This window comes from Capricornis sumatraensis, chromosome 1 (assembly GCF_032405125.1).
Source record: "Capricornis sumatraensis isolate serow.1 chromosome 1, serow.2, whole genome shotgun sequence".
NCBI classification, from domain to species: Eukaryota; Metazoa; Chordata; class Mammalia; order Artiodactyla; family Bovidae; genus Capricornis; species Capricornis sumatraensis.
The window spans coordinates 257,579,270-257,595,387 of record NC_091069.1 but is presented as its reverse complement, the minus strand read 5'-3'; the positions used below and the strand labels follow the sequence as shown (position 1 = coordinate 257,595,387).

General features: G+C 42.1%; 1 protein-coding gene across 1 annotated transcript in view; it reads left to right on the top strand.

The window, feature by feature from the left end:
• Positions 1-16,118, top strand: part of COL6A6 (collagen type VI alpha 6 chain) — a 120,239-nt gene that overhangs the window by 74,079 nt on the left and 30,042 nt on the right. Inside the window, exons 24-31 of the mRNA XM_068989240.1 lie at positions 3,506-3,568; positions 4,478-4,528; positions 6,513-6,548; positions 7,251-7,313; positions 11,710-11,772; positions 12,913-12,948; positions 13,066-13,102; positions 15,265-15,276. Coding sequence (XP_068845341.1) covers positions 3,506-3,568; positions 4,478-4,528; positions 6,513-6,548; positions 7,251-7,313; positions 11,710-11,772; positions 12,913-12,948; positions 13,066-13,102; positions 15,265-15,276 — 361 coding nt within the window. The remainder of the gene's footprint in view (positions 1-3,505; positions 3,569-4,477; positions 4,529-6,512; positions 6,549-7,250; positions 7,314-11,709; positions 11,773-12,912; positions 12,949-13,065; positions 13,103-15,264; positions 15,277-16,118) is intronic.

Here is a 16,118-nt window from a genome sequence, read left to right as displayed (position 1 = left end):
GAAGCCTGTGCGCTGTAGCCAAGAAGACCTGGCACAGCCAAAAGCAGAGAAAATAAAATTATAAGAGCAAGAACCTATGACGTAGGGATAGGGGGCTGAACTAGACGTTTAAACACAGTGTTCACAGAAGTATTTCCAGACTGGAAAAGGAGGCATCATAAGGATGTAGGTTTTGAGCAGACTTTGGAAGATAAGTAGTGTTTGGCAAGGAGTGAGAAAGGGCAGGGGAAATTGATTGACGAAATATTGAAGAAATAAATGTTGGAGAAATAAATATTGAAGAAATAACATTTCTTCAACAAATATTGAAGAACTAAATAAAGGAAAACTCAGGACTGGAAAAACGCCACAAGCAAGTGTTTAGGGGTGAAAATTATCCTGCTAGGGGATCACAGAGGGCAGGAACGTCTGTGCTGACTGACTTGACAAGGCAGCCAGGACAGTGTTGTTTACAGGTTATGATCAGCATGTGTGAACACAGTCAGGTTTGGAAGCTTCTAAATCAGCAACTCAGTGTGGGAGTATTTTGAAGACGGAGAAATTGTAAGCTAGGAGGAGTGCTGGCCCCTCACAGGCTCCAAGACAAGCGTGAGTGGGTGACCTAACAGGGTGGGGCCAGGAAGGACTCACAAGGGGCCTATGGAGCTCTCCCAGGAGCGGGCTGAGACACAGAGGAGAGGGCTGGACTACTCTGGGCCCCTAACTTGAGTGGGAACCCCATCCCAGAAGTGGGAAAGGCAGAGTGGGCAAAAGGGTGAGGGAAACCACTTGGTCTGTGGGTGGAGCAGAGAGTCTAAGACTGATTGAAGATGCAGGTTTCAGAATCATTGGAATTTTAAAAAGGCTCTTGGTGATGACTCTGTAAGAAGGGTAAGAGGAGGCAGAAAAGGAATAATTGGAAAGGAGGGGAAAGAAGCACATTGGAGAAGCTGAGAGCCTCAGCTGGCATCAGGTAGGGAAGGAGGAAAGGACTAGAGAAGCCACCACTTCTGGCGGCCAAGATGCACCGAAGAATAGATTCCAAAATGCAGCAGCAGTTGGCCAGCTGCGCAGGGCTACATAGCGTGTATGGGATGGAGACCTCAGTAAGGCAGACATGATGGAGCCAGCAGCTGAGGGTCCCAAAGACAGCCGCTCGCAGGATGAAATGAGATCCATCGGTGACAGCGATGATCAGCTCCGAAAGGGATTACTAGAGACGTGGCATAGCAATTACGGTCTGGATAGGAAAGTTTGGAACAGATACAATGGTGCCTTCTCACCCTGGCGAGGGCTGCAGGGGACGTGGTGTTTCTGGAAGAACTCAGTTTGTCCTACAGTGAGGATGCATGTGCGCAGACATCATGGGCATATACAGAAGGTTTGCGTGTGAAATGAAGGCACTCCTAGGGTGCGACAGAAGAGACCAAGACAGAGATGGACAGAGACGGAGGGGCCTAGAGTGGATGTAGGTAGGAGTGTAGGGATGTGCAAGGAGGTAGATAGCAGCAGGGTAGTTGTGCCAAAGGATATCACTGTTAGTAAGAGAGATTTCTGAAAGGGAGGGGCAAGAATTTGGGAGGCAATTGCCCTCAGTGCCAATCCAAACCCTTTGGGAACCTCAAGATGGATCGAGTTCTCCAAGTCTGAGATGAGCCCCAGACACTTACTCCTGTCTTATCCCATTAAGCTCAGGTTCCCAGGGGAGTGACCAACCCGGCAGTTTATCCCAGGCTCGGTGTCTGGCTGTAGCCAGTAACAAAGTGATCTTGAACAAGCCTTATGGCTTCCTTTATCTCCCTATCTTCAAGCAGATGGCCTCACTTCAGTGTGAGTGAGAATCAGCAGAGAAGCTTATTTATAAAGGCATATCCCTGGGCTCCACCACCAGAGACCGAAACCAGTGGGACCCAGGAATTTCCTTTGGCATGTGGACACTAGGTATATGGGAGGCAGGTGGCTTCCAGAGTGCACTTTGGGGGCCACTGCCCTGGAAGAAAGTCTGGAAGGCAGGAGGTCTTCTGCCACCCTTCCATGGAGCCCAGGTCTCTGCGCCCCTCCAGGGATCAGTGTTGGTGGACATTTGCCCATTTGGACCCCTCACATGTACTGTGTGGTCTTTCTAATCTTAACAATGAGTTAACCACTCCTTCAGTGTGGGCTGCCCACACTTCCACTCTCTTGGAAAAGGAAAGGACAATAACGAGACAGTGGAGAAACTTAGCCAAGCCTTCCTCAGACAGATGGCCAAGGTCAATAGTGTTAGCCATGTCGATAGGATAGACTGTTGATATGAGAAGAAGGACCCTTCACTTTCTCTCACTATGGGTCTTTTCCCCCCCAAACTCATAAAACATAGCATAATCATGACGAAAACATCAAACTCCAATTGAGGGACATTCTGCAAAATACGTGATCAGTACTCCTCAAAACTGTCAAGATCATCAGAAACCAGAAAATCAGATAAACCGTCCCCGTCTAGAGGAACCGGCAGAGACATGGGATCCTGGGACTGGAAAAGGAGATTTGGTGGTAAAAACTAAGGGAATATGAATAAAGTATGGACTTGGGGCTTCCCTAGTAGCTCAGCTGGTAAAGAATCTGCCTGCAATGCAGGAGACCCAGGTTCAGTCCCTGGGTCAGGAAGATCCCCTGGAGAAGGGAATGGCAACCCACTCCAGACTTCTTGCCTGGAGAATCCCATGGACAGAGGAGCCTGGCGGGCTACAGTCCATGGAATCACAGAGTCAGACATGACTGTGCAATGAAATTTCCTTTCCTTTTAGTTAATAAGAATGATTTAATAGCCATGGGCTTGTTGTGACAAATATTCCCTATGAATGTAACTAATGTGAAGTTCACAATAGGGGGAGGCTAGATGTGGTATGTATGGGCACTCTTTATACTGCCTTCACAACATTTCTGTAAATTTAAAATTGAGATTTTAAAAGCTTTTTTTTTTTTTTTTATAACAAAAACGAGCTAAGCTTCTTTGGTAAACCTATGTTAACTTTCCCAGGTAGCTGTATTTCCTCAGTGTGAGGCTGAGACTGATTCATAACCCACAGTAGACGTGCTGCTAGTCAGAAGTCAGAAACTCTTGCCAGTCATGTTGTGCTATCTGGGTTATCTCGATTAAAACTCGATTAATAAGTCAGCTGTTTCTGCGGCATCCAGACCGTTTGTATGGCTCCTCACAGAGAACAGCTTTGTTACTTTTTAAAACCATCCAAAGCCTCCTCTTTGACTCATGGTAAGACATTTCCAAGGGTGCGGCTCATGGCCCCGAGTTGCTAAGATGGCAACTTGTACCAAACAGTATCTCACACTTGCCAGGGCTTCATTTATCAATGGAAGAGACTTAACTCACCACCAGCAGCGCCTCTTGAATGGCTTACAAACTCAGTGCCAGCCACAAACCCATGGTCATGGATGCAATTGAAAATTCTTGTCTTAGTGCCATCATTTCTAATGTCCTTTGCAAAAGCAACCTAATAAAGACACATGTCATTTTTCTGTTTGACAGGGAGAACCTGGCGATCTGGGGATAAAGGGAGCCATTGGCCTTCGGGGTCCTCGGGGCTTGCCGGTTTGCATTTTATTTCTACTTTTGATCTGGCTCTTGAACTCTTTTTAGCTCAATAGGTATCTCTTGATGTGAGTAGAAGGGCCCTTCACTTTCTCTCACTATGAGTCTCTAAAGTCTTTAGAGTAGTTCTCTAAAGTCTTTAGAGAGGTTCTCTAAAGTCTTTAGAGTGGTTCTCTAAAGTCTTTAGAGAGGTTCTCCAAAGAGTGTGATGATGATAACAGCCTAATGTAGCTGTAGAACTTTCTAGAAATTGAGATTTCATCTTTGTCTTGGCCAGCTTTTCCGAAGTGACAACTTCCCAGGTACCAAGCATCCTGGGCAAGGGTGCTCTTAAAGCCAAATGACAAAAGGGACAAAGCCTGTGGTTGACATTCTCCAACCTGCTTCCACTCTTTCGTCTCATCCAAACCCCTTCATGGGAAACCCAGTCCACCCTTCCACCCATGCTAGGAGCTTCTCACTAAGGCCTGTGCAAGGATCCAGCAGCAGCCAATACCCAGACACTTAGGAGATCGTTCTTTTATCCAGCAAACCGAAATGCTTCAGATATAAGGTATATCTCTATATAAATACAAATGTTATCCAGGAGAGATAACACTCCTACCTTCTTTCATTAAGATTATTATACACCTGAAATTTTCTCATTTCATTCTCAGGACATGATGAGCAGGTGTAATTATTATTTTTCCCTTTTGATGAGACAAGTGAGACTAAGTGACTGTGCCTTTCTGCATTTGCTATTGAGAGTTCCTTTTAGTGCTACTGTGTCAGTGGCCTGTCCCCGAGGGAGAATCCTGCTGCTTAATTTTTCCTAAGCAAAACAAAAAACTGGCTGTCTAATTCTCTTGTGAAGAAGCCCGTCTCCATCTGCAGCTGGGGATGTTTGTAAATGTTTGCTGCTTCTTACAGGGTGATGACGGCGACCCAGGTTACGGGAGCGTCGGAAGCAAAGGGGCAAAGGTAAGACACGTAGACTGAAAGTGGTCACTTTCAATTTTGTTGTTGCTTTTTTTGGCCACATTTAAGAGAAAAAAAGGAGTGAATAAGGTAGTCTTAGATCTTTGGAGACAGATTTTGATCATTTATTTGATGATATCTTATGGAGAATATGGTAGGAAAAATCTGATAGTTTAAGGGGCATGCAACAATTGAAACTTGAAATTAATTTTCAGTTCTTTGCAGAGATGCGCATTCAGGGGCTGACTGGTTCCAGCCTGAACACTTCATCTAATCTAGAGCCTGAGGGAGACTATAGACATATTCCAAAATATGTCCTCTGAATATGTTTACTCTAACCATTTGTAAGGAGTTCTACAGGGCCTTTCCAAATGCAATGGGCCAAGCAGTAATTTTAAAATTAAAGCTCATAACTTTATATCAGAATTATAACTTAACATTGTCACTGAATACTTAAGTGCTGGAAGTAAGACAGATAACTTTACCAAAAGCAGTGATTGCTATATACCAAAAATAACTACTTAGAAATCATAGTAACATCCATAGAAACATAATATAGTTTAAAATATCCTTTCTACAAAAATATTCAAGACCTATTACAAAAATCACTGGGATATAAAGTTTCAATAATTGGAGACATACCAAATACTTGTTGCAAAGTCTAAAATATTATAAGGATCCATGTAATTTCAAGTGAAATCCCAATGAGAAGGATGTAAGAGGCTGTCTAGAAGGATAAACAAACCCCCCAAAGCTAAAATTTCTTTTTAAAAAACCCTAATGAATGAAGGATTTCCAGTGAAATTTTTATTGAAAGTAGCCTTAGTATTTGGTAAAGGTGGAACTATTACGTAGCTAATCTTGCCTGGAGAATCCCAGAGGTGGGGGAGCCTGGGGGGCTGCCGTCTCTGGGGTCGCACAGAGTCGGACACGACTGAAGCGACTCAGCAGCAGCAGCAGCAGCAGCAGCAGCAGCAGCAGCGGCAGCCCTGGAATAGTGAAAGTGCTGGTTGCTCAGTTGTGACTAAGCTCAGCTGCAGCCCCATGAACTGCGACCCTCCAGGCTCCTCTGTCCATGGAATTCTCCAGGCAAGAATACTGGAGTGAGTAGCCATTCCCTTCTCTAGGGGATCTTCCTGATCCAGAGATCGAACCTGAGTCTCCTGCATTGCAGGCAGCTTGTTTACCATCTGAGCCACTAGCGAACCCACTGAAATATTAGCCACTCTTTAAAATGAATGTAAAAAAAATAAATAAATAAATAAAATAAAATGAATGTGAATGTTTTTATACATAATAGATAGAACTTAGGTGACAATGTCAAGTAAAAATCAAAAGGTAATAATACAAAAAAAAACCATGTATCCTAACTGCGCTAAAATGCATTTTAAAAAGATTAAATAAAATATGGCAAAATATTTATAGTAATGGTTCTGGGAAGTGAAATTTGGGTGAATTTTCTTCTTTCTGTCTTTTTATTATTTTAAATATATTTGAGGAGATATTGCTTTTAATGATCAGAAAACAAACATTATCTTAAATAAAATATTTTTTTCATCGTTAGGATTATCCTACATTTCAACTGTAGCCCGTGGCCAAAGTAAGGCAAACAGAGTACCAGAAAACAAACGATCAAATTTAGTCTGCAGGCGTCCCCAATTTTTCCCTCAAAGTTGAAATCCAGTTTAAGAAGACTGTTTCAGAAATATGCAGTCAGATCACCAGCGCTCCTGCTGAATGTCTACATTTGAAGGAGAGCTAAAGTGTGCATTTTACCCATTGATCTTAGGTTGTCATGATGCTTTGGTGAGACCAGTCAATAGTTTAATTTAGAGACTGGAGTCAGTGTCTCAGACCATGCAGTACAGTTTACTTTGGCCCTTTATTGGTTCAGAGGCATTTAAAATAAATAAGGCAGCAGGCAAAATTAAAGTCAATATACACCTACGCCAGTGATATGTGCATGTATTAATTTTCTCAATTATAGGGGCAAGAAGGATTCCCTGGAGAAATCGGACCTAAGGTACCGTGTACTTCATGCTAACTAGAGATCAGAGATGCTCCTGCGTTTGTGAAATGTGTTATAGGACAACAGAAGAAAAATTAATTATAAATGAATAAAAAGAAACCTTTTTGGAGCAAGGGGAAAAGAAAGAAGCAGGCTTTTAAAAATCATCTTTTATTTCTAGCTTTTTAATTCACAAGGAAGAAATCATCCATATTTTTCTCCTCACATGTCCTCCTCCCCCTCTACCATATGTATTTTCTTCTTTGCCCAAAGGGAAGTAAAATGTGAGAAAAACCAAAATTACCTGATCTCGCTTGCCTCCATTCTCCTAACGTGTTTTTAAGTCACCTTCGGGTAATAAGTTTAGCCGTGCTGTCCACTTCATTAAGGCTTCCACTCCGACTTGAAACACTGACTGAGCTCAGTAAATGCCAGCTCCTGTGATAGGATCAGGGGACAAAGCGAAAAGCACAGTCCGTATCTCCAAGGAGGCTGTGTTCCATCTGGAGAGACAGAGAAATAAAACAGTGAGGCTCCAGGGGGGTGTGCTGAGAATCAGAAAATGGGGTTATCAGGGCAAAGACGCTTCACAGAAGGCCATGAAAGATAAAAATATATGTAAAAAATGTCTTCATATTGGAACAGTATAAAAACACACTGAGATATACCTCTTTGGTTTTACTAGCCGTTTTGTTTTATTTTTCTGAACTTATTTAGGGTGAGGTCGGAGACCCTGGTAGCCCAGGACAAACTGGACCCAAGGGCGCTAGAGGCAAGACGGTGAGTTTCGTTGATCGTAAAAGCCTTACAACCTCAACTACCATGGGAAGTCCTTTCTCAGCCTCTTAGAGTCGTTTGAGTTGTCACTTGGTCCCAAAAGCTTGTAAAATGTGTAGTTTGGTTCAGGCAAACTTGGGGCAGGAAAATGGATATTTGGCTCCTTCTTTGCCAGCAATAAGGCAATGAACTATTGGCTCTTAGTGACCAGGTTCACCTGATCTGACTGATAAGGTACCATTCTTAAAACTGGAAATAAGTTGTGCATTTTTTTTCTTAAGGAATCCTTGTGGTCCAAAACAGTGTTTGCACCACCAAATATGATCCATTTAACCCTAGCCCCTCAGCAGACCTCATGTAACATACTGCCCATTGGCGTCTTGTCTCCCTCGTTAAGATCTTGTCTAACTACTTTAAGGAGGTGATCCTCTCCCAGTTTAGCTCAGGAAAGTGCCTCTTGAGCTCTCTGAGAAAGTTTTCATTTATCATGTAAGACAGTGCCTAAAGCTTTGGACCACTCAGAATAACCACCCATCTCCCGTACCCTCAGAAGCATCTGCAACTCGAGCTTGCCTCGGGTTCTCGTGGGCTAACAGTGGCTTTTGCCTTTGCTGACTCTATTTACCATACATTGCAAAAGTGAGATGGTCACTTTATAAAAGACACAATCTTATGACAGTCATCTCCTGAGACTTTATCTCTTTTCATCAGAACAACTCCAATCAGGTAAATAGATCTTGATACCATGTCAATTTCTGGATAAGAAAAACACAAAGTCTGATGAAAAAAAAAAGCTGTTACTTGAGGCAGCTTTTCAGTTTTGTCACCATAGTTTGACCCTAATCTGTTTTCTCCTACAAAGTACAGCGAAACCTGTATGCGACGAGACTATTCATGAGGGCTTTAGGGGTAGGAGGTAAAGAAACTTCTTTCCCTCCATCCTGCTTTTCCCAAGAGGCCTGTTTCCTGGCTGGAATTCTTTTCCTTATGTATGTTTTTGGTTGACTGTCCCTTAACACTTTTGCTCTCAAAAGAAACAGAAAAAAGACTGATAAAAGAAAGATAATTGGAAAAGGCCTTCAAGTTAATCTAGATGTCATCTGCATTGAAATACAACTGCATCTTTTCCCTTGACGTCTTAATGAGGTAGTTTCCCCTTGAACACTAGAGGCGTGCAAATACAGCCAGCAGTTTCTTGGGTTCTCTTACTGCCCAGTGACATAGTCATCACTAAAAAAAAAAAAAAGCTGATGAGGAATATATAATCTTTTTCTCTTGGCCTTTGGTTACTTCATTTTTTGCCCCACGTTAGACAATTTATCACTATCTTCAACTTGTTTATTTCACCTGCCAAGCTGCCTTTTTCTACAACTTGTATTTTTGAGTTTAAAGTTTAGACACGGAAAAACTTCCAAGTTTTCATTGGAGGGTTTTGGTAATAAAGTTCTGAGTATCTCTTTAGTTCTCTTGGAATGATTACATTCCTAATTTAAGTTTTCTAAATCGTTACCTTTTTTCACCCCAGCTGAAGCATTTGCTTTTTTGAATCTGCCATAATTTTTAACCTGCCTTGTTTGGAGTATAAAGGTATGTTTGTATTTATACTTTTTATCAACTTTACACGTGCACACCCTTCAAGGCAGGGTTCCTTAGTCACAGCACCACCGACATTTTCGGCTGGCTAATCGTTGTGGGGGTTGTTCCTTGCATCGCAGGATGTTTAGCAGGGCCCCTGGCCTCTACCCTCAAGAGTCAGCATTACCCACCCCCGCCCCCTCTCAATCATGGCAGCCAAAAATATCCCCAGACATTGTTAAATGTCCCCACAGGAGTCAGAGCTGAGGGACACAGACTTCCCGCCAGTTAAGGACCACTGGTTTAGAGAGTCAACTAATTTCACAAGGCTTAGTATGAAAAACTGGCAACTTATCTGCCATGTAGCTCCTATTTCTCTAAAAGCTGTCTTGTTGCTCTATTTTCTGGGAGATTTCTTTGACTTTATCTTACAACGCTTCTCTCACAGTTTAATTTTCGAGCACTCATTTTTTGTTGTTGTCGTTGCCTGAATATTCTTTTTTAAACTATCCTATTTTTGTTTCATGGTTGAAACATCCCATCTCTCTGAGGACATGAATTAGTGCTTTTGAAGTCTCCTTTGCCCAACATAGCCTGTTCCCAGCAGTGTTTTTTCCTGCCCTACTCTCTGTGGCTCACGGGTCTCTCTATTGAAGAGTTGAGGATGCAAAATCTACCTGGAAGCCCCAAGGAAATGAATGGGGCTCGTCAACTACAAGTTTCCCTGAAGAGTGATTGACTGAGTTGCTACTTAGCAAATATCTGAGATTAGCGTCTTGGGGTCTTTCTTCTCTGTCTAGTCAGATTCCCCTGAAAAGATTCTTTCAATCTTCCACCTAAGGGTGAAGGTCTGGCTGCCAGCTTTCTGGGAGCCCCAGCTTTCTTGGGGTCTCACATCTATTCCACAGCTTCACTTGATTGCCTTGCTTTCTGGACCGTACCACCAACCTTCAATTCTGCCTGGGTTTCCTGGTGTGTAGCCATCTCAGTTTTACCTTTGTCATTAAGGAGAAAGAAGGGACATTCGATTCAACTGTTGAGAACGGGGAGGAAGCTCGGAGATTCCCCAACCAAGCTGCCTTATTTGCCCTCTCTCCTTCACCCCCACTTCTAGAGGTACTTTCTGAGAATGCATCATAGAACACTCAGCCCCTTGGCTTTCCCTGCTGCTGGCCTAGGCTTCAGCTTTTTCAGCTCTAAGTCATTTAATGCTTTTCAGTTTGAAGGCTATTGTCTCATTTCTCATTCCCCCCATGTTTGTTATTTTTTGTCTTTACAAAAAAAAAGTTTGTTTAGTATTATTTTGGTAAAACACTGGAAGGATCAAAAGTAAACAGTTATGTCCAATATACCTTTTTTTCCCCTGGAGATTAATCTACATCTTCTAAATAAAATAGTAAGGCTGCATTTTGTTTTGCTTTTTCACTCAACCCAGCATGCTGTGCAGATCATTGGAAGACACAAAGGCCATTTAGTGATTATTTGCTATTTCATAGGCAATGCTTTTACAGATTAAGTTGATTTTAAACAACCTTGTTTTTCACTCTCATAAAGCTTGTACATCTCATGACATTATGAATGAACAAAGAAATACTGTCCTAATTTTTAAACTAAATTCTAGCTTTCTTTATGATAAATTATATTGTTGAATGCACACACAGAAAGTAAGTAGTCAACAACTGTTGTTTTTATTTGCTGCTGCCATTCCCCATTTTACTACAAATATTTCCAGGTAGGTGTTCTATGCTATCTGGTGGTTCTTTCAAGGGTTTTTATATTTAAATTTTTGCTTTTCTGAGTTTTTTGTTGTTGTTGTTGTTTTCACGTGTTTGTTAGTTTAGTCACCTACTAAATTCAAATAAATTGAGATAAAAATTCATTTAGATAAAAGTTTCTCCCTTGACCCAGCAATTCTAGTTCTAGCAATCTTTCTTAAGGAAATAATCAGAATTGCACATATGACTTTATAGTGGCATGCTTATTGCAACAACAGCAAACTTAAATGCCAATAGTAAGGGACTGATTAAATAAATCATAGTATAGTCATTAAATAGAATACTATGGCAGCCATGATGGAGAAGGCAATGGCAAGCCACTCCAGTGTTCTTGCCTGGAGAATCTCAGGGACAGAGGAGCCTGGTGGGCTGCCATCCATGGGGTCGCACAGTCAGACACGACTGAAGCGACTTAGCAGCAGCAGCAGCATGGCAGCCGTGAAGGGCGATTTTTGTGAAAGAATGTTTAGTTATATGAAAATGTCCAGAAATACATGTTTAGTATAAAAGGCAGCAATAAAAAGTATATAAATATATTAAGATGGGATGTAAAATACCAGATATGAACTCTAATGTAAACTGTGAACTTTGGGCGATTATGATGTCAATGTAAGTTCATCAGTTGTAACAAATGTACCACTCGGGTGGGGGATGCTAGTAATGCGGGCATCTAGGAGTGTGAAGGATCAGGATATATAGAGGAAATGTCTGTAACTTCTTAATTTGTTTTCTGAACCTAAAATTGCTTTTAAAAAATACTCTTCAGAATTAAAAATAAAGACCATGATTTTAATCTAAATATATATATATAAAGATATATATAGATTAACACCAAAAGGATAAATAAGTAAAAGACTAGAATAAGAAACCACAAAATCTCAGCAAGTATTATCTGGGGGAGAAGAGGTTGCTGAGGATGTTTTTCCTTCTGTGTGCTTTTTGGGAATCTGTTTTCTAAAGTGAAAGTGTATTGCTTTTGAAATGTTAAACCCCCACACAGCACACAAACATATATGTATAATTTTAAGGTAAATAAATTCTGCTTTAAGGTATCTGCTGGGCTTCCCGGAGAACCAGGATCCCCTGGGGAGCTGGGACCTCCTGGACGCAAGGTAAATAAAAAACCCGTCAATCACATCAACTCCTTTTCCAGATAAAAAGTCAGTGCCCGAAGTCTTCATTATCCAAATGTGTGTGCTTTCTGTGTTTGCAGCTTGGCAATGGTTTCCACCACTTTTCCACCTTCAATGTCCTCAGGGAGACGAGAGAAAAAAATGCTAATTAAATAGCAGTTGCCATTTCTCGGGTGGTGGGGGAAACCGAGGAAGGAAGCAAAAAGAGATTTCTTATTTCATCTAGAATGAGGTTTCTCAATGATCAGTGAATTTTATATATCTGACCAATCCTTGCCTTTTTTCTCACAGTCAGTGATCGGTGAATGAAAGAAAGGGAGAGGAAATTAACAAATAGTGAATAAGTTACCAACAGCTCATTCACATGGAACTTATTTTCTTGAGGAGTTTGGGTGGGGCGCCGTCACATTTTTCCCTGTCTCTTTGAGCTCAGCCAGACTCTTCCTGTTCCAACTTGAGACTGAACAGATGAAATACAAAATAATTCCACTTTGTTCTTTCTATCCCCTGCCCAGATAGACAGATATGTTCATATACATATACGTATATATATATGATCAGATACATATATATGGCCATGTACATATATATATACAAATATATATATATTCATTTTTGGGAGACAGTGCGGATTACCTTTCCAGGCATTTGGCCTGTCTAGTCTGTTTGTCATCCAGCCGATGATGGGCACAGATTCAGGCTCTGCTCAGCGGCTGCCCAGTGGCCAAGGCAAAACGTTTGGGGAACTCGATACCTCTGCGTTAAGGCACCGGCACAGGAGATGGCTCAGCCTTACCTAGTTCTAGCCCCAGGATCTGCTCCAAACTCTGGGGCCAGTGCCTCATTGCCAGCTCCGTCTTCATCTTCTGGACGACCCTTATCGTCCAGAGATACAGCAGAGGACAGTGGCCCCTGGAGGTTCACTTCGTACAGTTTCCTCCCCTTAGAATGTTATCATTAATCTGGTGATGAGTATCCTACGGGGAGTTTTTTCCTCCCTCTTGGTGAGAAATAAAAAGGTTAAGAAGCTATCTTTTTCTTAGAGTAATGTTGATGCATTTTCTGGCTCCTGCGATGTGCTTCCAAAACCCTGAAACCACACTCTTTCTGTTTCCCCAGGGTGTGAAAGGGGCCAAGGGATTGGCTTCATTCTCTGTACGTATCTGCTGACTCCAACAGAGCCTGAGCGTCCCGTGACATTTACGTATTTCTCAACTTGCAGGACCTGGAGTCTGTTGGTTAATCCATTCTGTTTTATTTTTTGAACTACAGACATGTGAGCTCATCCAGTACGTGCGGGACCATAGTCGTAAGTACCGCGCTTAGGAAGATCACCTGGGGTGTCAGCATTCATAGAAGAAAAGCGGCAAATTCTGCACTTAAAATTGAGACTGGTTACCAGACAGTTTCTTAAAATTAGCAATGTCACTGTGTGTATTTGGAGGCGGCATAGACTGATGTCTATTAACTCCCTCTCTGGCGGCCAGCATGCCTACTGAAACGCGTCCCAACACTAAGAAAGGATATAGCTAGTGCTTTTAATCAGGGAAAAATGAAGATATGAGCTCAGACCTCTCCTGATGGTGAAATCAACCAGTAAGGAGTCACATTAAACTTTATAAAATTATTAACCCTTGACAACAGCTAAGGATCAAACTCAGCTGCTGTGAAAGAGCCAGCCGTGGCAAGGAGGTATCCTGGCACGTGGGAACTCTGACGTTTGTTTATCATTCCCTGAGAAGGCGTGCTTGACTGCCTTGAATTAGACTCATTTGCTTCTAAAATTACCCAGTCTGCCTGTATTTTCTTTACTTTCAAAGTTTTAGCAGCAAGAAATGGGTTTTGATTTGGCAAAGGCGCTTTTGAATTTGCTTTGAGACCCTTAGAGCAGCCTCTTCTATCAAAACACGTGTTAGCATCATCAAAGGAATGCCATGGACAAGATGAGACTTGGTTGCTTAATGTTCACCTACAAATGACTTCCTAGATAAACGTTAGGACTGAAAAAAATGTCACAGTTCCCTCAAGGTATCTGGGGGGAGAAAACAGACAAATTAAGATCCCATTTCTGGAGAGAGTATGGGTCTCAAAGACAGACTTTCCAAAGCTTTGAATGCAGTGCTGATCTTAACTCTGCCTTGTAGCGGAATGAAACCATCCATTCTGGGCATCACATCTATGCATTGGCTCATGAAGATTGCTTGCTTTGAGGCTGGATTAACAGAGTGGGCTTTCTGACGTTGGAGCCATGTGACCTATATTGACTCCAGGGTAGACCCAAGTGTGATGAGATCTGAGCTTTCAAAATGTGAGCGATTTAATACAGAATTATAAATCCAAAACGAGGTACAAAACTGCTTCAGAAGTATCATTTAGAACAAGAAGGGAAATCACAGCCAATGACTTCTGCCTGTTATAAAAGTATGTGGTCATGTGAACACATGGCTGGGCCCTTCTCAAGGCCTTGCCAGGGGCCCCTTGGGTGAGAGGTTGGCAACAGCACTGCCCAGAACTTTCTGCAATGATGGGAAGTGCCCACTGCACTGTCAAACATGCAGCCACTAGCCACAGGGGCATTTGAGCCTTGATGGATGGTTAGTGCAAGTGAAAAGCTAACTAATGATCTCATTTAATTTAAATTAATTCAAATGTCAATAGTCAGGTGAGACTAGTGGCTTTCTTATTGGACAGCGTGGCCCTAAAGTTTAAGCTCCATTTGTGTGTGTTAGTCACTCAGTCGCATCCGACTCTTTTTTGACCCCCACGGACTGTAGCCCCCCAGGCTCCTCTGTCCATGGGATTCTCCAGGCAAGAACACTGGAGTGGGTAGCCATTCCCTTCTCAAGGGATCTTCCCGACCCAGGGATCGAACCTGGGTCTCCTGCCTTGCAGGCGGATTCTTTACCAACTGACCCGCTAGGGAAACCCACATCAGAGAGTAATTTGGCAACACCTATTGAAGTTGAAGATGTATGATACTCTGTGTCCCAGAAATTCTGTTTTCAACACAAATCCCTAGAGAAAGCTTCATTTACTTATGAGTATATCTATCGAGGGTGTTTACATATACATATGTGTACCTATATGTAATCAATAGCTACAGATACCTACATGGGGAAATTTAGAGTGAAATGGGGTTAAGACCTTTTAACTTTCCAAATTCGGTGCCTCCCTCTGCAATGTGCTGTCCCCTCCCAGGCAGAGAGCCTTTTCGTCTGACAGCTGGCTGCCTGCTGCTGACTTATGGCTCTCCCGAGCCTCCAGCCCTGTTTCTTTGTGGAAGGACCTGTGCTCTGACCAAGATGCTTGATCTGTCTGCATATCTGCAAACACTATTTGTGGCCTTGATTTGTTGAGTCGTCTACAAAAAGGTCATAAAGGAGAGTCTCGGTTGCCATGATTTCTTACACAATACAGAACGCTGTTCTCCTACCAAATAATAACCCAACTTCTTTTGTTCTTCTTCCCCAGCTGGCAGACAGGGTGAGTAATTTTATTTATAGCATATTATAATCAAGCTCCAAAATGTCGCACATCTGGAAAGATGAGTTAGAACATTGTGTTGCCTGCCAAATTATAAAAAGTTTATCTAAGCCCTCTTGGTAGTACAGCCGTAGCCCTGCCTCCAATAAATCACTCACGTTTAAGCTGAGTCTCACAACTCTTTGTCAACCAAGTGTTTGATCTTTTAATTATTAACATTTTAATGACTACCAGCACCATTTACCTTACCAACAGACTTTTTGTAGTAATATTTTTCCCTCCCTCCCTTTTCTCTATTTATGTCTGTAGTCTAGTTTTTAAGGATTAAGGGCAAAGGGCAAAAGTGCACGGAATAAAGCTAGGGATGATAAGACAGCAAGTAAGCTACATGTATAGCTCAGATAGTGCTAAAACCTATGGAGATCATGGCTGATGTTAATTTTTTTTTTTAACTTTATTTTTTTTTTATGTTTTTTCCAGATGTTCAAACTGTTTTTTTTTTTTAATTTTAAAATCTTTAATTCTTACATGTGTTCCCAAACATGAACCCCCCTCCCACCTCCCTCCCCATAACATCTCTGTGGGTCATCCCCATGCACCAGCCCCAAGCATGCTGTATCCTGTGTCAGACATAGACTGGCGATTCAATTCTTACATGATAGTATACATGTTAGAATGCCATTCTCCCAAATCATCCCACCCTCTCCCTCTCCCTCTGAGTCCAAAAGTCCGTTATACACAGCTGTGTCTTTTTTCCTCTCTTGCATACAGGGTCGTCATTATGGCTGATGTTAATTACCAAAGTGGCTTAATATCTTTCTGGGCCAGTTTTCAGGAATATT